Source organism: Rhinolophus hipposideros, assembly GCF_964194185.1.
Source record: "Rhinolophus hipposideros genome assembly, chromosome: 2".
Lineage (NCBI taxonomy): Eukaryota > Metazoa > Chordata > Mammalia > Chiroptera > Rhinolophidae > Rhinolophus > Rhinolophus hipposideros.
In genome coordinates, this window is record NC_138048.1 from 56,995,282 (window position 1) to 57,016,833 (window position 21,552).

The 21,552-nt window shown below is 35.3% G+C and overlaps 1 protein-coding gene across 2 annotated transcripts in view; it reads right to left on the minus strand.

Annotated features, from left to right (window-relative positions):
• Positions 1 to 8,660: 8,660 nt before the first annotated feature.
• The window catches only part of CLDN16 (claudin 16), a 75,930-nt gene continuing 63,038 nt past the window's right edge, over positions 8,661 to 21,552 (minus strand). For both annotated transcript variants that reach the window (XM_081071577.1, XM_081071578.1), the window contains 4 exons: positions 18,177 to 18,279; positions 14,868 to 15,032; positions 12,134 to 12,325; positions 8,661 to 11,488 (listed from right to left, as the gene is read on the minus strand). In XM_081071577.1, the coding sequence (XP_080927703.1) occupies positions 11,355 to 11,488; positions 12,134 to 12,325; positions 14,868 to 15,032; positions 18,177 to 18,279 (594 nt within the window). In that variant the 3' untranslated portion in view covers positions 8,661 to 11,354. The remainder of the gene's footprint in view (positions 11,489 to 12,133; positions 12,326 to 14,867; positions 15,033 to 18,176; positions 18,280 to 21,552) is intronic.

Below are 21,552 nucleotides of genomic sequence, written 5' to 3' on the forward strand. Positions count from 1 at the left end.
GATTGTATAAGAGAAAATGAGACAAGGAACATGTATTGGCTATGAGACCCTACTTTCAATAGAGAATGATTTAAAATCAGACTAAGGAAAAGAAATATTCATTCCAAATTAATCTTTTACTTTTAAATTCATTTTTCTTTGTAATTTTATACAAAATAAATCTAAACAGGTTTTGTTTTGTTTTTTGTATTTAATACTGGATCCTGGAAAAGAGTATTGTTATCTTATTAAATGTAGTTCTGGGAAAATGGAATAAAAGTAATATCTGTTTACAAAATGGAATAGTTTAGTGATAAAATTTATTTATATTTGTGCATTTAGAAAATAGTTATCTTTTCTTCTAAAATTATGTCAGTCTATACCTACTCTCACTCATGAAGTAAATAATGTGTATCAGTCACGGTGTCAGATTTTTATTGAATAAGATGAAAAATGGTATTGCTTAGAAGCACTGTAATTATCAATGAATCCAGATTTCTTAGTTTATTATCTTGCTTGTGGGAGGGGGTTTCTTTTTGGAAAATCGGTTTAAGGGATGCAGTAAGCAAAACTAAGAAAATTTCCCTTCCTCTAGTAATTAACATAATTACATCTCTCTATATTTAATAGCCATATTTATTTTTTCCATTGGATATGAAAACTGAAGTCATGTGCAATTCAGATTATGCTCTCTTTTACGTATCTAGATCTGGATACATTTATCACGTTTAAGAGTCTTGGGTACCACTGACTAATTACCTTCTAGATTTAGAAGCACCGTGGCTATTATTATTTATTTTTTAAAGAATTTGAGAGACACAAAATAAGAAAGCCTAAGGGTTTATTTTAAATAATCAGTGGAGACTGCATGCTTACCCGATAGGTGGAATGCTTGTCACAGTCCAACAAACTAAATCACTGCATGAGGAGAATTGGATGAAGGGATGGGATGCCAGTCTCTTAAGGATGCCAAAACATTCCTGAGGTGCTAAGAACTCTGTAGATGTAAGGATTTTATTTTAAAGAAGGGTATGTGGCTAAAAGGAATGCTTTGATAAGCTGGTAAACACTGAGGCAACGACCCCGGAAGACACAATAACAATAGATGGTCACTGAAAATGGTGATTCTGTGTGACTGCAGGGCTCTTGTTTTGCTGTTTGAAGTATAGAAGTTTGGGACCAGAGCTAAACTGTGTAAGGCTTTAGAGGAGAGTTGTTTACCATATATATGTACATTTTGTTTTACTATAAATTTTATCAGCACAAGGAGAAGAATCCATTGAGAAGCCAGTAAGAATTGGCATGTGCTCAGGACAGCCATTACTGGAATAGTAACTTTATATGTTTAAGCTTTCAGTGTGTTTTGAGCTCCCTGATTTTTTCTCCAATAATGCATTCTTTTCCTCAATTTTTCTTCCTTTTTATTTTGTCTGGTTTTGACAGGTTTTGCTGACTGCTTCCATTTCTGCTGTATTAACCAAGTTAGCTTGTTTTGTTTTTGTTTACTAAACTTGAAGCTTTTCCCTTCTCCAACAAAATGTAATCTCTCTGTGATTTCCTTCTCTAATCAATACTTCCCATTCAATAGCTTTAGAAAACAAAGGCATTGCATAATGTTGGTTTTAATTTAGTAAAAGGAAACCTATTATTTGCAACTAGAGCACCTCTCAATGCCTTTCCCCAATTCTCTAGGCTACAATTTGCATCTAAAAACTTAATTTAAAAAAATAACAGAAAAGTCTGATGAGTTCAATCACCCTCTTCAGTTGTCCACCTATATCCATCCCCCTCCTCCAACATACTGAGTAAGACAGATAAAGGGCCAGGTCTTCTTGGCTTCATTGCCCTTTACCTGTACCTGTACAAAGGCTATTTCACAAAATTTCCCCTTTCCTTCTTTAAAAATTCCATTTTCCTTTTCAACTCCAGCTTTTCTCACTACCCCCACCCACCCAAAGTATTATCAACAAACATTTAATCTATTAGTTTTGTGGAAGGAGTCAAGTTTTTGCAAAGAAAACCTTATAGTATTTTGCATTTTTCAAAAGTCTCCTAAAGCCTGATTCAAATAGAGATTATAGAAATTGAAATTACAGTACTTTATTTAAGTCTATCAACAGCAAAGTGTAGATAATTTTGGATCCAATTGAAAAGGACATTTTTCAGACAATTGAAACAAAACAGACATTGGAAAAATTGTTAATGTTACTGTGATAATACCTGTGGTTATTATTGTTTAAAAGTCCTTATCTGTTATATGTGGTCTGACAATTAAGTTTGCAAACTTGTTGTGATGCTGTTGCTGACCTTTTTTGATATCAGAGGGATTATTCATTAAGAATTTGTACCAACTGGACTAACAGTTAACCAAGTTCACTATTTGGAAATGCTAAAAAGGCTGCATGAAAAAGTTAGAAGACCTGAACTTTTCACCAGCAATTCATGGCTCTTGCATCAGGACAACGCATCAGCTCACACGGCACTGTCTGTGTGGGAGTTTTTAGCCAGTAAACAGATAACTGTATGGGAACACCTTCCCTACTCACCTGATCTGGCCCCCAATGATTTCTTTCTTTACCTGAAGATAAAGGAAATATTGAAAGGAAGACATTTTGATACATTCAGGACATCAAGCGTAATATGACAGCAGCTCTGATGTCCAGTCCAGAAAAAAAGAGTTCCAAAATTGCTTTGAAGGGTGGACTAGGCACTGGCGTTGGTGCATAGCTTCCCAAGGGGAGCACTTCGAAGGTGACTATAGTGATATTCAGCAATCAGGTACGTAGCACTTTATCTAGGATGAGTTAATGAAATGAATTATCTGACCTCGTACATATATAATGAAGCATTTATGAATGAAATGACTTCTGAGATCTGTTTTAAATAGCCAAATAAATAAACAAATAGTCTTATTTTCTTATTTTTTTGGCTTTGGAGCAAGCTTATATATTGAACTTGAGCATATGTTCATTTTTTTCACTTGATAATTGGACTCCTAGTTTGTGACTCTACTTTTCAAGATGCAGGCTTCTTGATAAAATTTAACAAACTATTATACCTGTTGCTTAGATTATATTTTATTTAATTACTACTACATTGATTAACCCATTGTATACCAAAATTTAATCACTCAGATATGGACTTTCTCATTCTTTTATATACCTGAAAAGCATTTTATTTATTTTTTAATATGTATTTAAATCAACTCAGCTTCAAACTTAAATGTGTTTTAAATGGAAACTTCAAGTTGTATCACAAGTGGAAAACTGGTGCTTTTCTAAGTCCACATAAAAATAAATAGATGTTTATAAAATAAAAATGTTCAGTGTACCATCTAAAGTATTTTAAATACCATTGAAAGTAAGTATAACACACTTTGAGAAGCTCGTTAATATGTGCTTTGAAATTGGGGATACACAATAGCATGGTACCAAAAAGAAGCTTACAATTTTCAGAAATACTCTAACAATTAGTGATTGCTTAAAAAGTTGATCAATTATTCTCAATTTAATTAAATAGATGCAAATTAATACAACAATATGGTACCATTTTTTTTCACCCATAAGATGGTAACAATATTAAAGATTGCTAATATCTTGTGTTGGCAAAGGTGTGGGGAAACAAGCACTTTTATACACTTCTGGTGGAAATGTAAATTAGTATAACATTTTTGGGGCCCATTTAGTAGCTATATGTTCAAAAATGTTAATATACATTTACATGGATTCAGCATTTCTATTTTAAGACACAGTTAGAAAACAATTCTATAGTTATAATGCTACAGGAAGGCAAAGATGTTTTTAAAAGAAACATTCATTCCAACATTGTTTATAGTAACAAATAAGAAAAATGGAGACATTTAAGGGAACACACTAGATAAATAATGGTATATATGAACAATGAATTATGTAACCATTAAAAAGAATGAGGTGACATGGAAAAATGCCAATAAATATATTTAATTGTTAATTTTATTTTTAAAGGGAAGATATAGCATAACAGTATGGTGTATACATTTTCAAAGGATCTATATATGCTATATATTTCAGTATTTTTCTTTGAAAGGATATAATCAGTATGTGATAGGTACATCTCTTGGGAAAGAGATGGTGGGGGAAGACCCCAGAAGTGGGTAAGAGAGACATCGTTTAATATTTATATTTCTGTACTGTTACTTTTTGAAAAATCTATGCATGTGTAAATTTTTTTTTCTATATTAACAGAGATTCTCTGGGTGCGGGGATAATTGGTGTTTTTTTTGTTTGTTTTCTACCTTATCCTTTTCTGTTTTAGGCAAATAAAGATTATTTCAATAAAAATTGTAAATGACAAATTACCAGCTTTTTCAAATGGAAACATAAAGTGATCAATATTGGATTGCGCATTATATTGTTTTCCAATTAATTACTGCATATCAGGGGCCAATGTGATTCACTTGAGAACAATTATTTCTGAGCTCAAAAGCTGCAGAACCTGTTCCAACAGTGATTATTTTTTCTTTATCTAATTTATCTAGTTTATCCCCTTAAACTGAGATTGGAACTGTTTTCTCCAGTATGAGAATGTTGACATAAAGAAACAAAACTAAAAAGGTAAAATAATTATTTTGAAAGAAGACTAAAGTGTAAAGGAGAGGATATGGCAGGAAGATTAATTTGGGAATCGGAACGATATCTGTGATGGTGAAGATGGGCTCGCTAAGACTTGACAACATAGATTGTGCTTCAAAGAGGCATCTGTAGGAGGAAAACCAGGATGACCGTCTGGTTAAAACCAGCACCATATAAACTTGGACTGTATTTCTAATGATGGCATTGAGGGCTTTTCAGCAAACATCTTCCCGTCAGTTTTCCTACGTTTGAAAAAGGGAAAATGCTGTCTACTCTTGGTTTTTCATTTTATAGTAATTTGTGAATATCAAAACCTCCTTCTTCCAGTTATGCTGTATGCGCATGGGACTGTTTATAAAGTTTAGCATATTAGTTGCCCTCTCTTGATTCTATTTCATTGTGCATGCTGTTTTCTTCACATAACTTGTTTTCTTTCCCCTAACTTGTTTTCTTTGAAAATGCCTATCATTTTTCTTTACTCAACTGAAGAAGCCCTCTGCTCTATGAAGCCTTCCCTGACTCCAGCGCAGCTGTAGACTGCTTTTCCTATGACATTTCCTATACCCACATGATGACAATTATTTTATTGAACATGAAGTTTTATTTTTTATGTCTCTGTTCCCTCTAGGCCTTAGGCTTCTTGAAAACAGAGATGGCCTTTCGACAAAATGGCACACATATATGAATAAATAATGGAAGGAATAGTCCAATGAACAAATAAAGTGCATACAAGGCATGCTTAGCTTTTTCAGGCCAGTGTATTATCGCGATTCATTCACTCACTTTTTCAAAAATATCTGTTGAAGGCTGGCTATTCATCAGGCACTGTGCCAGGTACTTGAAATAGAGCAGTACACAAGGATAAAATGTTTTGCCCTCTTAGAGCTTGTAATCTTTACAGGAAATTGAGATATGAAACAAGAAACCACACTCATAAGTGAAGCACAATGCGGGCAATAAGAGGAGAGCTTCGATGTTAGAGACATGCCGATATCTAACCTAGTCTAGTGGAAGTCAGGGAGGCCTCCCTGAAGAAGCGAGGTGTTACTGGAGATAGGAAGGATGTTAGGAGTAAGAATTGGAAAAGGGAGATGGTGTCTCAGGGCTAGAGGCAAGAAAAGCACAGGGCTTTTGAGGCAGGGAAAGAAATGCAGTCTGGTTGGAGGGTGAAATGCAAGGAAGAGGGTGCTGAAAGGAGAGATCAAAGCAGTACCCAGGGACCAAGTCACATCCAACATTAAAAATTTTGTTTAAATTTGTGTTGCTTTATCTTAGAAACAATAGAAAGACATTCAAGCAAAGGGATAACATGATTGGATATTTATTTTTGAAAACTTCATCTGGCTGTAGTGTGAAGCATGGACTAGAGGAAGAAAAAGAGGAAAAAAGACAACTTCCTCATTTCTCTTTTAAGCATGAAACACCTGGTATCGAGCCCACAGAACAACATGGTTTTAAATTAGTTAACAACAGATTCTTACAGATTTAGACACAGTGTCATTTAGAATGAACAAGATGTTTGTTTATTGATACCTACCAGATACTACACACCTACACCTACAACAAAGGCTAAAAGGACCAAAGACAATCCTAAATGTTAACAAGGATGTGGAGCATCATACAGCTGTGGGAGCATAAATTGGTACAAGCACTTTGCAAACCTGTTTGACAATATCCACTATGTCTAAACATATGCACATCTATGACAGAGCAATTCCATTCCTAGGCATCAAAGAAGGGAGTGCAAGTGTCTCCCAAAATCACATATAAGAATGTCCATAGCTACACTATTCATAATAGCTAAAATTTGGAAACAAACCAAATATCCATCACCGGTAAAATGGATTAAGTATCTGTGGCATATTAAGTATTTGTGGCATATACATTACTATACAGCAATGAAAACAAACATATTAAACTACACACAACAATATAGATGAATCTGGAATCTTGTGTTGAGTGAAAAAACTTAGACACAAACAATTAAATATACAGTAGTTCAAACACAGACAAATCTAATCTATGGTGTTGCAAGTTACTCATGGGATAGTAAGGATAATAACTGAAAGGCAGAGAAAGGAGTAACTTCTGGGGGAAAATTATCTTCTATTTCTTGACCTACACACTGATTTATTATACAGGTATATTCACTTTGTAAAAAATTCATCTAGCTATAAACACACTTTTCTGCATGTACTTCAATATTAAGATTACTGAAAAATAAATTTTTGAAGGACTGTGTCCAGAAAACACAGCGGCCAAATTAAAGAAAGCCCTATTGACCAAAGGTTAACAATGGAAGTATCAAAATAATAATGATAGTAAATTAAAACACATTGAATCAATGAAAATTTATAACTCCATGATACCCTGAAATGAAAACTATTGAAAAATTGTCACATTTGAGCTAGCAGAGTGATTTGGGCTACCTCCCTCGAGGGATAAAGATTGTAGAGTAGGTAAATGCTGTGCTTTCATGAACACATCAAAATTACAACTAAACTACAAAATCACCATCGAGAATCACCTGAAGTCTTGCTGAACCAAAGCCATATGGAGGAAGCCACCTGGAGACTGGTATGAGGGGCAGAGATGCGAAATAGGCTGGCCTCACATCCACGTGTGACCGTTAAAAATTAGAATATTTCGGCTGCGAAGGTTCCCCTCCCCCAAGGAGCAGAGCGACAGACCAGGCTCCCCAGCCCAGGGTTCCAGTGCCAAGGAAAGAAGTCCCCACAATTTATGGTTGTGAAAACCAGCAGAGACTGTGATTGAGTGAGACGAAGGCAGCTACATTCCGAGATACTCCTCTTGGAGGACACGCGCACAAACTTACTCACTGATGGACTCACTCACTCTGAGCTCCAGCGCTGGGGCAGCGGTCTGAGGGGCACGAGGGACATGGAGTGGGGAACTGAGTTGTCTGGCTGCAGTGGGAGAGCTCAAGGGGCAGCTTTCTTCCAGATGGAGGAGCTGGCAGCAGCCATTCTTTGTTGAGCCCTCCCCCTTTCCAGTGTGCAGACACAGGTGGCGGCCATATCTGAATCTCCATCAGCCTGGCTAATACCATTCATTCACCCCACCCTGGTGTTCTGAGACCACACCCTCACACAACTATTGAGCACACTCAAACAGCTTGCAGTGGCTTTTTCGTATAAATTGCCTGCCTTGAGTCATGCTGCCGATTTTCCTAAAGTCTCTCCAAGGTTCACAAAACCCAAACAAGCAGCATCTGGCTTCTGTATGTCTGGTACCTCTGGCTGAGCAGCCCTAAGCCCAGCACTAATGGCAGCCAGCCTCAGTTCCCAGCTTGGCCTCTCTAGGCACCTCCAAGCACAGTGTGAGTGGCAGACATGTATAGATTGCTTTGTGACTCATGCCAGGTGGCCTCAGGCAGAGCACAAGCTGTGTCTGAATTTGGCCTCTGGTGGTCCCCTCCCAGGTAGCCCTGGGGCAGGCATGCCCAATGGCCAGGTTCAAACAGCTGGAGCATCACCTGGCTGCCTCCAAGGACAAAAAACTCAAAGTGCACACTGGGCAGGCACCAGAGCTCTGCTAAAGTGAATCCTGATCCATAGGGTCAATTCCTGCACAACAGTTCCTTCACTGTAGTCACAACCTTTCCTCACCACCAATCAACCCAGGAAAGAATCCCCCCATTAATGTGCAAACAGCAACCAAGGCTCAACAACAACAGAAGGAAACACATAACCCACACAAGAGCATACCTGGAGCACCTGGCTCTAGTGACCAGGAAGACTGTACCACTGGGTCCCACGGAACATCTACTACATAAGGCCATTCTACTAAGACCAAGAGACATAGCAGCCCTACCTAATGTATGTTTATGTATGAGTGTCTGTGTGTATGTGCATAAACACAGAGCATATGGAAGGATGTGCAGACATTCAATAAGGCTTTAGGAGTAGTGATGTTCTAGGTAGAGAGAATATGATGCCATGCTATTTACATCAGATACATTTTTCCAACTGTCTACAATGCACATATACAACTTTTATAATAATAAAATGTGATATTAAAAGGCAATAGCTAATAAAGTAGAAGATAAATAAAATTGTTTAACTTGTAAATTTTATTTATTTTTTATTGCCACTAATAGGACACGACTACATTATAAATAGTACCCAGACTTTAGTGAACTTTGATATTTCAACCTAATCCTTTGGGCTTATATTATTTTTTTCTTTCTCAGCATGTTGAGCCACCACCATGTTAATGATTACTTCTTAACTATTTAATATTTGTTTTGTCATTCACTAGTTGCTATACAAAATATATTTTTATGCTTTATTTGGAGATGCTTTATTAATTATTATGGATTAGAAGGAAACATCTCCTAGGCAATTAAAAAAATATTAATATTCTTTCCAGGAATACTAGTATTAAAAGATATAGTATTTTTGTATTTGTAAAAGTACTAATGCAAAATGTTCGTATTAAGAAAAAGAGTCAAAACAGTCATAGATGTTAATTATCATCATAATCCTTTGAAATATTTCCTCATACAAATAAAATATTTGAGAAGGGAAAAATTTGTATCACTAAAATCTAGTGAACTATTTAATTCATTTTTAGCCTGCCTTTCCCCAGAATTTCAAGAGAACATTAGAGTACACAAAACATGACAGAGAATATATCATAAAATAAAAGTGAACATAAAAATTTTAAAAACCAAGGTTGAGAAAAAAATAACACAAATAAGTTTTTAAATGCATAGAATAATACCCATATAACTAAGAATCATGATCTACAAATAATATTTTTTCAAAGTCAATTACACAGTTAGTAATACCTATGAAATGAAAGTGAATCAGTTGCCTGTAATTCTGATTAGATTAGAACTTCTCCTGAGAATACTGGTAAAATCATGAACACCACTCTCAACAACATTAATATGTGTACTAGGCTTTCATCATCTCATTTTCACATCATTTTTAGCTTTTTAAACTTAAAATACTTGTTTTGGGATCCTCAGAAATTCACAACTATATTTCCATTTTCCTAAGACCTAATTTCTAGTTTAGACAATAGTCTATTAAGGTGCTACAAGGATATTAATGCCATTCATATGGATTACTAGGAATCAGAAAACCTGAGATTAAATTTTATAACCTTTTTAAAAACTCTACCATTTAAAAGATTAAAGATGATTACATTATGAATATGAATAAACTCCCATTAGCAATCATTCACTGATTTTCTTCTTAAGTGTCTATATAATTCTATTTTTTCAAAAAAGCACCAATTTATGAGGTTAATTGATTTTGAAAGAGAGTGGTGAGCCTTTATTTCACTCAATCAACAAATATTTGTTAAATTTTATATGTCAGATATTTTGCTAGGCGCTGAGGATCTAGTCGTGAAAGGACAGCTTAATCAGTGAATTCTAATATGTGCATTCATAAAACATATTTGGATGTCCAATTAATAAATGTGTGAACTCCCTGTCTTAGCTATGAGGTATGATAAAAAAATGTGAGTGTTTAAATTAAAACAATTATTATAGTAAAAAACACATTGACATGAATACTCCTCAAATTACTCCCCCTCACTTTGAACATACTTATCCCATTGTTCTTGCCACTTTCTGAAGCAGTTCTGGAAGTCTTCTTTCATGAGTATCTTTAGTTGCGCTGTCGTGGCTGCCTTGATGTCCTGAATCGATTCAAAATATTTTCCTTTCATGGTTATTTTGACTTTGGGGAAGAGCCAGAACTTGTACGGTGCCAGATCTGGTGAATAAGGTGGATGAGGACACAATGTAATGTTTTTATTTGACAGGAATTGCTGTACCAGAAGCAATGTGTGACATGGAGCATTGTCATGATGGAGGATGAAGCAAAGAAACTCACAAAAAAGCACTTCCAGAACTGCTTCAGAAAGTGGCAAGAAGCATGGGATAAGTGTGTTTGAAGCGAAGGGGAGTATTTTGAGAGGGATTAATAGCAATGTGTCTTTTCTGTTAATTTTTTTTTTTTAATTTAAACATTCACTGTATTTTTTGATCACACCTCATATTACTGCCATAGTCTAATCATTTGGGAATGTAATGGCAAACTGAGAGTAGTGATACCATAATACACATATCTCTTATGTTGCTAATGAAACAGAAAGTCACCACTGACTAGGTATTAATTTAGTATTTGCCTTTGACGTTTGGAACATGGGAGTTTCTTATCTTTAACTTCCACCAATGGCTGACACATAAAGCTATTTTCTTTTTCTATTTTAACAGAATCAGAGCAGTAGCAGGCTCTGATATACTAGCTTAAATTTGAAAGAACCATCTTCTTCAGAGTTATCAAATAACTCACTCAGCTGAGAATACAAAGAGTGAACTGAAAACCAGGGAAAGAACGAAGAGCTTGTCAATCCCTTCAAAGATGAGAATCTCTGGCCTCTTTTGAGGGTTGCATTCTACTCTTAAAGTGTCGTTTTATTTTAATATCACAATGTCACAGTCTCTAACAGCAATATAAGTCACAAACATTTTTATATCCTAGCAAGCTTGTCTTGAAATATAAGGAAAGTGTTTGTATGTGCATGTATGAGAGAGGGAGAGTACACAGAATGAGGAAGAACCTGAGAATAATAGAAGTGACACACATTTTGATTAAGGTGAGCAACTATTTTAGTTGAACATGAAGTTTAAATAACTGTTTCTGGGTTAACCCACTATTTTATTAACCTGAACTTTGCAACTGATTAGTTAAATAACATAAATACAGACTGATATGCAGCACTTTAAACCCTTGTGTCAACAGCATACATTTTGGCAGTCTCCGTCCGAGGAGCCACATATGACTTGGCTATGGAAATAGCTGCATTTGAGTAGGCCTTCCTCATAGAATAGGGATAGTTTCTTTCAGGTCCAACATCTGTTTGAGAGAGAGAATTGTGGAGATATGAAAAAATAATTATGGCTGAGAAAATTTTGAGAAATAAAATGTCATTTTATATATTCTTCCCCAAAAGAAGCAAAGATATACATATTCTAAGAAGAAAATCATCTAAGAACTCTGGATGAAAATCTAAAATTTTTTTATTCCAAGAAAGTTATTTTTGGATTTAAAATTCAGCCAAGTATCCTCCTTTTATTTTTCCTGATCAAGAGAGGGATTCCCTTAGCTTTTTAAGTGATAGCTTTATAATAGAAACCATATTACATTCTTTCACAACAAATATTTGGCTTGCCTCTCACACTACTTCTCTGTTTAATTCTAGATATAAATTTAATAGATTGAGTGAAATAAGACATATAAGATATGACATGTCAAAATAATCATTATATATCTGGGTATTAGGCACACTTGTAGCTTTTCTTTTCAACGACTGTAACACTAACTGGGTAATGAGGTTCAAGTATTGCAAATCAGTTGTCCTTGAACAACTGAAATTTTAGGGATCTGAAATGGTAGGGCTCAAGTAAACAACGTTACTTTGGACTGGTGAGACGTGTTGCCATTTGTTTGGGAAGAATGATACTAGAGGGGAGAAAGGAGGCTATTTTACTTTGTTCTTACCTCTGAACAGGTATAAGCAGCATGTGAGGACAGCACCAGCCAAAAAGCAACCCAGAGACCCAGCCATTCCAAGCCAACAAGACCAACCAAACTTATATTGGATGCCAAGAAATATATTGTGCAAAACCAGAGAAGAACGTTCCACATAAACATCAACGGCATACCACACAGAGCCAATGATTCCTGGGGCACCTGAAAGAAAAGAAAGATGTAAAAAAATAAAAAAGATGCAGGCCTTTTCCAAATTAACACCCAAGGAAATCTGCCTGATACCCAAAATTGATGGCATTATTTAGAAGGATAATAACACCACTATGAATTCATGGACAACACAAATTTGGGTCACCTCTTTTATATCTTCCTTTTGCCCTCTATCTTATATTTCTCCCAAATTATATCTCAGTTTAAACATACATAGAAATACAAAAGTAAAATAGTGCAGTGCTCATTTGCTTGTGGAAACCTAAAATGGTCACTGTGGTTTTCTTTAATTTTGCTATCTTTCCAACGTTATTTCAGTGTTGTAGAAAAACAAAATATATTAAAAACAAAAGAAAAAAGAGAAAGAACACAAAATCAAAGACAAACAATGCAAAGCATATGTTCATTCTATATTGATTTTTTAAATTGACAGTATAAGTCTTTAAGAACATTTTGTCACTCCCCTATACCACCCAGACCCACCAAGAAAGCTATGTCAGCTACATAATCAGCACCCATATGGAAACTATGTTTTACAGTCACTTATTAGTGTCTTAGGATTAAAAACATATAACTGAAGTAAAAATTGTCTTTATTTTAAAATAAACTCTTATCTATCACCCCCACATCACATAAGAATGAAATAAGAAACTTTATTACTTTTAAATAAAACTCACTACTCATACATTAGTTTCTCCAACAATTGGCTTGAAATGATGCCACTAGGTTTCTCTTGTTTTAAAGGTATAAATTGCATGTCAGGGCCTAGACGCAAGAAAAGAAGATGGGGAGTTGGAAGATAAAAGGCTATGTGAAAAGGATATTTCTGAAATTTGTAGTGTCTAAAAAACGTTTTACATTTTTTTCTAGAAAATTGTGATTTCTATTTAAGGCACCATTTCATTGCATTCTTCTCCCAGTTGTTCAATGCAAGAAGTTTAAGAAGAACCAGATCACGAACATATAATCTTTAGATAACAGGGTATAAATTGTCACCCTTTTCTATAATACTGTAACCCACGGGTTTAGTATGGGAATCCCTTTTTTTGAAATTTAGAAACAGATTTCATATACCTATATCTATATCTATACCTATATCTATCTACATATATCATATTAATTTCAAGTGATGGTTCCAAGACTTTGGCCATGTCTGACAATTGGATTTAGTCATTTATTCAAACATCCCTGCAAGAATTTTCTTTATTGACTTAGTTTTCTTTAAATTTAGCTCATTTTGTTGTTCTATAAATATGGACTATCTAGTGATATATCAAAAAGTATTCTGGAACAAATTGTATAGCATTAAATGATGTTTAAATTTGTCAAGCAAAACACAGTGTAACCTACAAAAGCTTTATTTTATCACTAAACTGGATATAGAAATGAATGCCTTAAAAAGAAAAAAAAATACTAAATTCTTGTGACCTATTATAATACAAACTGAAGATCATCAGGGCCTTGACTCGATACATGTGTGTGGAAAAATCAGGGAAGCCTGGTTTTGAGTGTATGATGGGTTAGGCTCCCCACTATAAGCTTGCTCTGTTCCCACTGGATCTTCATAATAGCAATTCAAAATAGATGTTATTTCTGGAAATTCAGCCTATTTTGCAGATCAGAAAACAGAGATAGGTTAAGTAACTGACCTAGGGTCACATAGTATCACACATATATACCTCCAGGTATAGTTAGTTCCAAAATCCTTATTCATTCACTATCCTACACTGCCTGGTCAGGTTTCCACTTAACATTTGCTTGGCTAACTTTTTGCTGCTACCATAAATGAAGATGATTCCCCGTTGCGGGCATTCCTAACAGTTTTCAGTCTTCCTGCCCTTTGATTTCTTCCACAGACGCTTCCTTCCAACTTGCATTAAGATCCAAAGAAGACATCATGTTGTAATAGAGGAATTCTACATTTTGAAGTTGATGACAGACCTGAGTAAAATATCAATTTTGCTGTTTCACTAATAAACAACATGTAAAGTGCTTTTCGACTTGTGGTTCATTAGTCATGCTTGATTTATTAGTCTTCAGAACTCCATTTATTCATGCTTCTTAAGAGGAGATAATAACATGATCTGTTTATTGTGTCATTTTTGATCAAATGGGTGGGCACATGAGAAAAGTCTAACATAGACCTTGGCACAATTTAGTTCATTGCCAGAAAGAATTGGTGGGAGTGGGTACAGGTAAGGAGGTGGTGGCTCGGGGCTTAACTGAGGATTTAACTTCAGGAATAATCACAAAAGAAATTATATTTTTAGATTAAAGCATTATACAGCTGCTTTAGATGGTTAAAAAATAGTTTGAGGACGTCAGTAAATCTTGATCTGCTTATTAACAAAAAGAGATTATCTGATTCCACAACAAAAGAAAGTAGGACTGATGGATGTGTTCTTTATTCCTTCAGTCCAGAAAAGCAAGTCACATATGACCTTCAAATGAACTGCTTCAGAACAGCACCCTCCTCCTTCACCTCAAAACCTAAATGAACATCTCTACTCTATCTCTAAGTCCAGACCAATACCTGCGATTAGTAATGTGGTTCCGGCAACAAAACAGAGGCGGACTTTGACGTACGGCTCATCAGGGAGGAATTTCACGCAGTCAAGACCAAGGAGTAGGGTGATAAATCCAAACCCAGCTAGAATATCTGCAGTAATCATCAACGCTCGGGTTACCACCAGCTTCACTGAAAGATCAGGGCATGTGGTTACAGTATAGTCAGATGACAAAAATATGTTAATTCACAGAAGTACATAAAAAAATATACAAATACCAATAAAACCACATACAGTAACACAGGCAACTGAAAGAATCATGCATTTAACTTTGCATGAACTTGAAAATGAGTACCCTTAAATTTTTCATAAAACACAAAAGTATTACGAGACTGTTGACATTAGTTGCTTAAGCATTGATTAGTACTTAGTCTTATTGGCTTCCTAGCAAAATGCATGGCATATAGTGATGATTAAATAAATATTTCTCTTTTGCCTTTTGTTCTGGAATGAGTACTGTTCACCAGTATTACAGCTGAACAGTGAATTGAAGTACATAGAGTAACTGTTCTAAGGAAGTTACCCAATAAATATTCAATAAATAATCATTGTATTTGTTTGACGTTTTATTGAAAACATATTTTAAATGATTTGTTAAAATTTGGTATAGAGGAACAAAGCAAAATACTTTAGGATGTCTCTTGCCAATTTAGGCTGGTGGGAGCCATCAGTAGAACTTCAAGAGGAGGAGCTTCTGTCATTAAGCAGAAGACTATTTCTGGAAGGCAGATCATATTCTCTTTCACCCTTTCAAGCCATGACCAAAGGAGGGTTAATTAATTCTGAAGTCAGAACTACTAGTATTTTAGCTAACAGAGAGGCGTAATAAAATATATTCCTTTAAAGATACAGGAATTATGTTTTATATTCATAATGATTTGGGTTTCCTTGCATTGTAAGTAATTTTCCTCAATGGTAAAGTAACTTTAGGGATTATTGAGTAATAGGTTGCTTGCAAAAATGTGGCCAATTATTCTTATTTACAATACAAAAAATATGTTTTGATCCATGTAAGAGAATACCAAGACATCAAATCAGCTTTACATTATCACCAGGTAAGTATACTATATATAATCATTGTCATTCATATATGAGCATCTATTTGTTTCTAGAATGGAATTTTTAAGTTCTCCAAATTTAGCATTCTTTAAAATAATTTATGCTCCAGTTTCAAATTTAGGCCGACTCTAAGGCTGATTTTTCTCAACACTGAGGAAAGAAAAAATGTGTAACTCATTAGGTAATTGTCCGTTTTTATATTTCAACAGATACTCTTGATTCTCCAATGGTATATATGAGTAGGCCTCCCGCTCAGCATCCCTAGCCAAGGGGTCCCACCTTTTGGAGTGCCCCCCCCCGAAATTTAAGTCCCTTTTTGGAACCTGGGACCATCAAGAGACAAGAATGCCATCTAGATGGGGTGTCCTGAAATCCTTGAGGGTCCTTGAATTCCCCTTTTCAACCTTCGATGCCACACAATGTTATTAAGATGCCACGCAGAACTCCAGTGCTCACACCGATGGGTCTGACAGGGCCCCATGGCGAGCCCACTTCCAAGAAGGCAGCTCTACAAGCAGGTGGCTAATGCTGGCCAGCCAGAAATTTCTTTTTGAGTATTGGGTGATATTTGACTGCCAGAGTACCATTAAATACTCTAATGGGAGGAAAGGAAATTAACTATATCAACAGGAGCCCTGAAAAAACTATTTATCTGGGTCTGTATATCCTAGGTTTAAAGAGCAATGGGAAAGATTATGAAATTTTGAATGTGAAAAGATATCAAAGACTAAAATAAAATTCTACTTTCTTATAGGTAACATTGTAATATAGAAGTTAGAGTTATAGTGTTATATTATTTTCTTCGAATACATTTTAATCTCGATAGAACGATAGAATTTTAAAGGATCTTTTAGATATTATTTGAAACTAACAGGTAAAAATATATCAAAAGAAAAATATGAGATAGTATAAGAAAAGACAAAAAAGGAACATTAAAATATAAACAATGGTTTTCTCTGTACAGTAGGCTTATGAGTGATTTTATTTTCTTGCATAAATGTACATAACCATATTGAAAAGGTTGAAATATTTCATCTTTCTTTTTTCTTCTCAGCTCTAACCATCTGATGGCATTTATGCAATAGCCTAGAGTCCACACAAATTTCCATTCTTATTGACCAAATCATGCTTCTTTGTAGGTAAAGCTACGTTAGCACAAGGAAGAAAAAAAGACAAAGAATTAAGAGGTCTTTTTAAACAAATAAACTAAAGGCCTTATGAATTATGTTAAAAATGTTTCAGGCACTCAAATCCTAAATGACAGAGGAAGATACTTTATAGCACTGCTCCTTTTAAGTGCTTTTCCCTGGAGGAAACAACTGTGTAGGGGAAAAGTCACATTCCAAGGTTTATTTTTCATTTTTATTAAGTAAAGAAGTTGCCATGTCGTACCATCACCTGTCAATTACTTTGAAAGAGACTAAAACCAATTTGCTTTAACAACAGGACCAGTATTTCTTGGCACATTCAATTACTCTAAAATAAATAATTGGTAAGGAGAAGAATTCAGAGAATCAACAGTAACATGTTTTATCTATGAAATCTCTTTATTCCTAGAAACTTGGACCTTGGTAACACTTAATTATAATTTAAAGCTAAGGATACGGAAGGCGAAGGAGCTGGTTTCACTATTCCCACTAATAATGTGTCATATATATTGATTTTTTTTCATTCCCCGATCCCAGAGTCGGTGTATCTCTCTTTGCCTACCTATCTCCCTATCTGTTTTTCTGCCTCTTTCTGTCTCTGTCCCTTTATCTCCACCTCTCTCTTTCTTAGCAAATCTTCCATTGAAATACTGTAAACTTCCTTTCTGAACTAAGTCATTGCTAAAAGATATCTCTGAAATGCTTTTCATCTAACTTGTCAATTCTAATCATCAAAATCACAACATCCTGAAGAACTTATTTCAATTTTAAAAGTGTTTACTATAAGCCTAGTGTGTATCGGGCACTATGCCAGGTCTTTGGAGAAAAGCAGAGATGAATAAGATAGCATTTTTACACTAAAGAATTTATAAATACATGGGAAAAGATAAAATACGCTAAAATGTTTCATTTCACATTTCAGAAATAAACAAAATTTCTAATCAAAACATTTAAAACTGGACAGACCCTTAATATAGTACTGTAGAAAACAAAACCATACAATGGAAACCTGAGTTCAATTTCCTTTGGTATTCCCTCCCTGCAAGGGGATGTCTAAGGCATACGTACAAGGGTGTTCAGCAAGTATAGAATCGTACTCGTCACAGGTGCGAATTCCATCAAAAGCATTTGTGACACACTCCCACCAGAGGCCCCGGCATTTTGTGCTCACCTAGATGTTGGAGAAGACACTGTGTGAAATGACTCACGCAGACACACTTCAGTTCCCCACGATCAAAGGAAGAACGTGGCTCTTGTGAGTTTGATAGCAAAGTACAGTGGTTACAAGCGTGATCAGAATTTCATTTACAACAAACACAATGCATTTTAGAGTATTTTCCCTTAAGCGTTAATAATTAAAGGCTTTCCCCACCAGGAAATGAACTCACTTCCTGAATGGAGGTGGGGCGGGGGGAAAAGTCATACCTAAGATGGATAAAATCAGAATTCCATACATGCAAATGCCTACAACTGGTTCCATCATGGCGTCATGGTTTAACATGGAGACAATTCTCTTCACTTTTCTGTGCTGACATATACTCATCTCCCCCAAATCAATATAATAATAGGTGATGACAGTTGACATCTTTAGTCTATTGAGAATGTACATTAATTTTTCTTCACTTTGAAGAACACTGGGTTCCATGAAGAAAAGTGTTATTATATATGAGGTTCATAAAGTTAAAATAATTGCCACAGAAAGCTATACATAAAACACGAATAAGTGAAATAGAAAGACCGCATGGCTTCTTCCTCCCTGCTCTTCTGACAGACTACAAATGCTTAAGCTATGATATGGATGTAAACAAACTGAGCATTAGTTTCATACGCTCTGACAGCTATAAACCACTTTTACTTAGAAATGTTGTACAGATGATTCTGTGTCCATTTAGAGCTAAAAGCTACCCGTGCCCTGAGCCTTCCCATACTTTATCTATAAACTGTAAGTCACAATAGATTTCTTAGAATTGTAAACATGACAACATTACATAGTTTCCAGTATTCTTAACAGTGCTCATGCATATGAAAACAGCTAATATGATTGTTTCTTCTGGCTCAATTACAGATTCACATTACCTTGGAAACCTGGAAATAGCTTAGTAAGATTTAATCAAGAACTACCTTGGAAAATGAAAACGTAAATTTTTTCTTAAAGACAGAGTAAACAACAGAGTAGAGTGGGAAGAGAAATGCAAATGCATGGGGATTATAACTGATGTGGAGAAGAAAGGAAGGAATATAAAACACTTCGGTTTGCAAAAGAAAATCCTATCAGGGACTATTTGCTCTGTGATCCTTTCTGCCCCACGTTCTGCTTGGAGGTGTGTTGTGTGCCAAATAAAGCCCTACTGCTCACTACTCCATCACAACTTTGAATGTAGTAGTTCTATTATCACTATCTATGTAAAATACTTATAACTGGTAGCAATGAATAATTCTATATTGAGTCTATACTATGAAGCAGTTACTGCTTAAGGTATTATTTCATTTATTCATTCAAGGACCCTGTGAGATATTATTATCATTGTCTATTTCACAAATAAGGAAAATGAGGTATAGGAAAGTTATTAACCCCAAGAAAGCATTGTTAATAAATGAAGGAGATAGGACTCAAACACAGCAGTCTTTGTCTATGCCCTTAAGCACTGCAACATACATAACACCTATTTTTGAAAATTTTAAGTCCATTTTGGGCTAAAGTACTCTAGCAATGGAAATTAAAACATAACTTTGGATGAAGTCATAAGTCCTAATTTTATTCTTATCCTACAACCATAATTCTACAAAACCTCACTTTGGCTTGTTCTTCCTAAGGTTAAATCTGGAAGTGATGTTCTGAAATTTATCAAGTATTTATCTTAGGAAGCTGAGGAATCAGAGACCAAAAATGTAATGAAGAAAATCCATCTTGTGAAATTTCTAAAGAATATGAATCTGTAAAGTTATGTAGGGATAAAACATAAGCTATAGTTGAAAACATATAGACTTGAAATATGAATTAACACTGTTATTACTGTGTTGTATCGTGGGCAAGATCTTACCTTTTTTAAGCTTCAGTCTTTTTATCTGTATAAAGGAGATAATGCTAGAGTGGTTATCAGAATTAAAAATTATAAACATACACAATATAAATAATATGCTCAACAAATGATAATGTAACTACTTAAATATCATAATCCTCTGGGTAGTGACTGCGTTCAGCTTTACTAACCATAACAACAGTGGAGAAAGGTAGATGTAATGGGTTGAATGGTGGTCCTCAAAAAGATATGTCCATGTCCTAATCCCCAGAACCTGTGAATGAGACCTTATTTGGAAAAAAGGATTTACATATATAATTAAGTTAAAGATCTTGAGATACCAAGATCATCTCAGATTACCAGGGTGGGCCCTAAATCTAAATACAAGCGTCCTTATAGGAGACAGAGGAGAGACACAGACAAAAGAGAAGACGGCAATGTGACCATGGAGGCAGAGATTGGAGTGATATGGCCACAAGTCAAGGAATGCCCACAGCGGCCAGCAGACAGATGAGGTAAGGAACAGATTCTCAGCTAGAGCCCCCAAAGGTAGTGCAACCCTGCCAACACCTTGATTTCAAACTTCTGGACTCTAGAACTGAGAGATAATAAATTTTCCTAGTGTTAATGTGAGTGAAAAAGGAGCTCTATAATAACTCTGACAAGTCCGGTGACAAAAACTAACCTCACAGTGTGAACTGATCATAAACTCCTACTGGGAAGGTCATGGTAGGTAGTCACACCCCAGGTATAACTTCTGTAGTGAAAGGTTTATCTTTGCCTTAAGCAAGTCCTGTCCATTGTTTCTGTGCCTCTACATTAACATACACCTTTGAAATGTCTCTTTTTCAGACCCCTCAGAAGCCAGAAGTGAAACCACCCTCAAGAGATCATATAATCTTGTTAGCTATCCTGTAATCTAATCTCTGTCTTGCTTTCTCTTACCTATGTAATCTTCCTCACATTCCCTCCTTAATTGCAAATGTCCAAAAGAAATTGCAAAATTGTCATTCTCCAGAACACTTGTGATCTTGCTTCTCAACAAAGTTGTCTGTTTGGCTCAAATAAGCTCCTATAAAAATTCTCTGGGGGAAAACAATTCTCTGCAGGTTTGGACATTCTTACATTGACATTAAGCCATTAAATTTATGGTAATTTGTTATGGCAGCCCTAGGAAAATAATACAGTAGAGGCAATTTGTACGGAACCATTATAGTATAACAGAAATATGGTACAACCATAACAGAAAAGAGACTTTCTCATAGCCAATTGCCAGTCTCTCACTTATAAGAAACACACTGGATCCAGTTTATTCCAACTTGAGCTAGGTACATGGATTTGAAGTTACTGCTTCATAAGCAAACAGTGACTATCCATAATTTTCTTCTAATGCAGCCACGAAAACAAACCAACAAACCCAATAT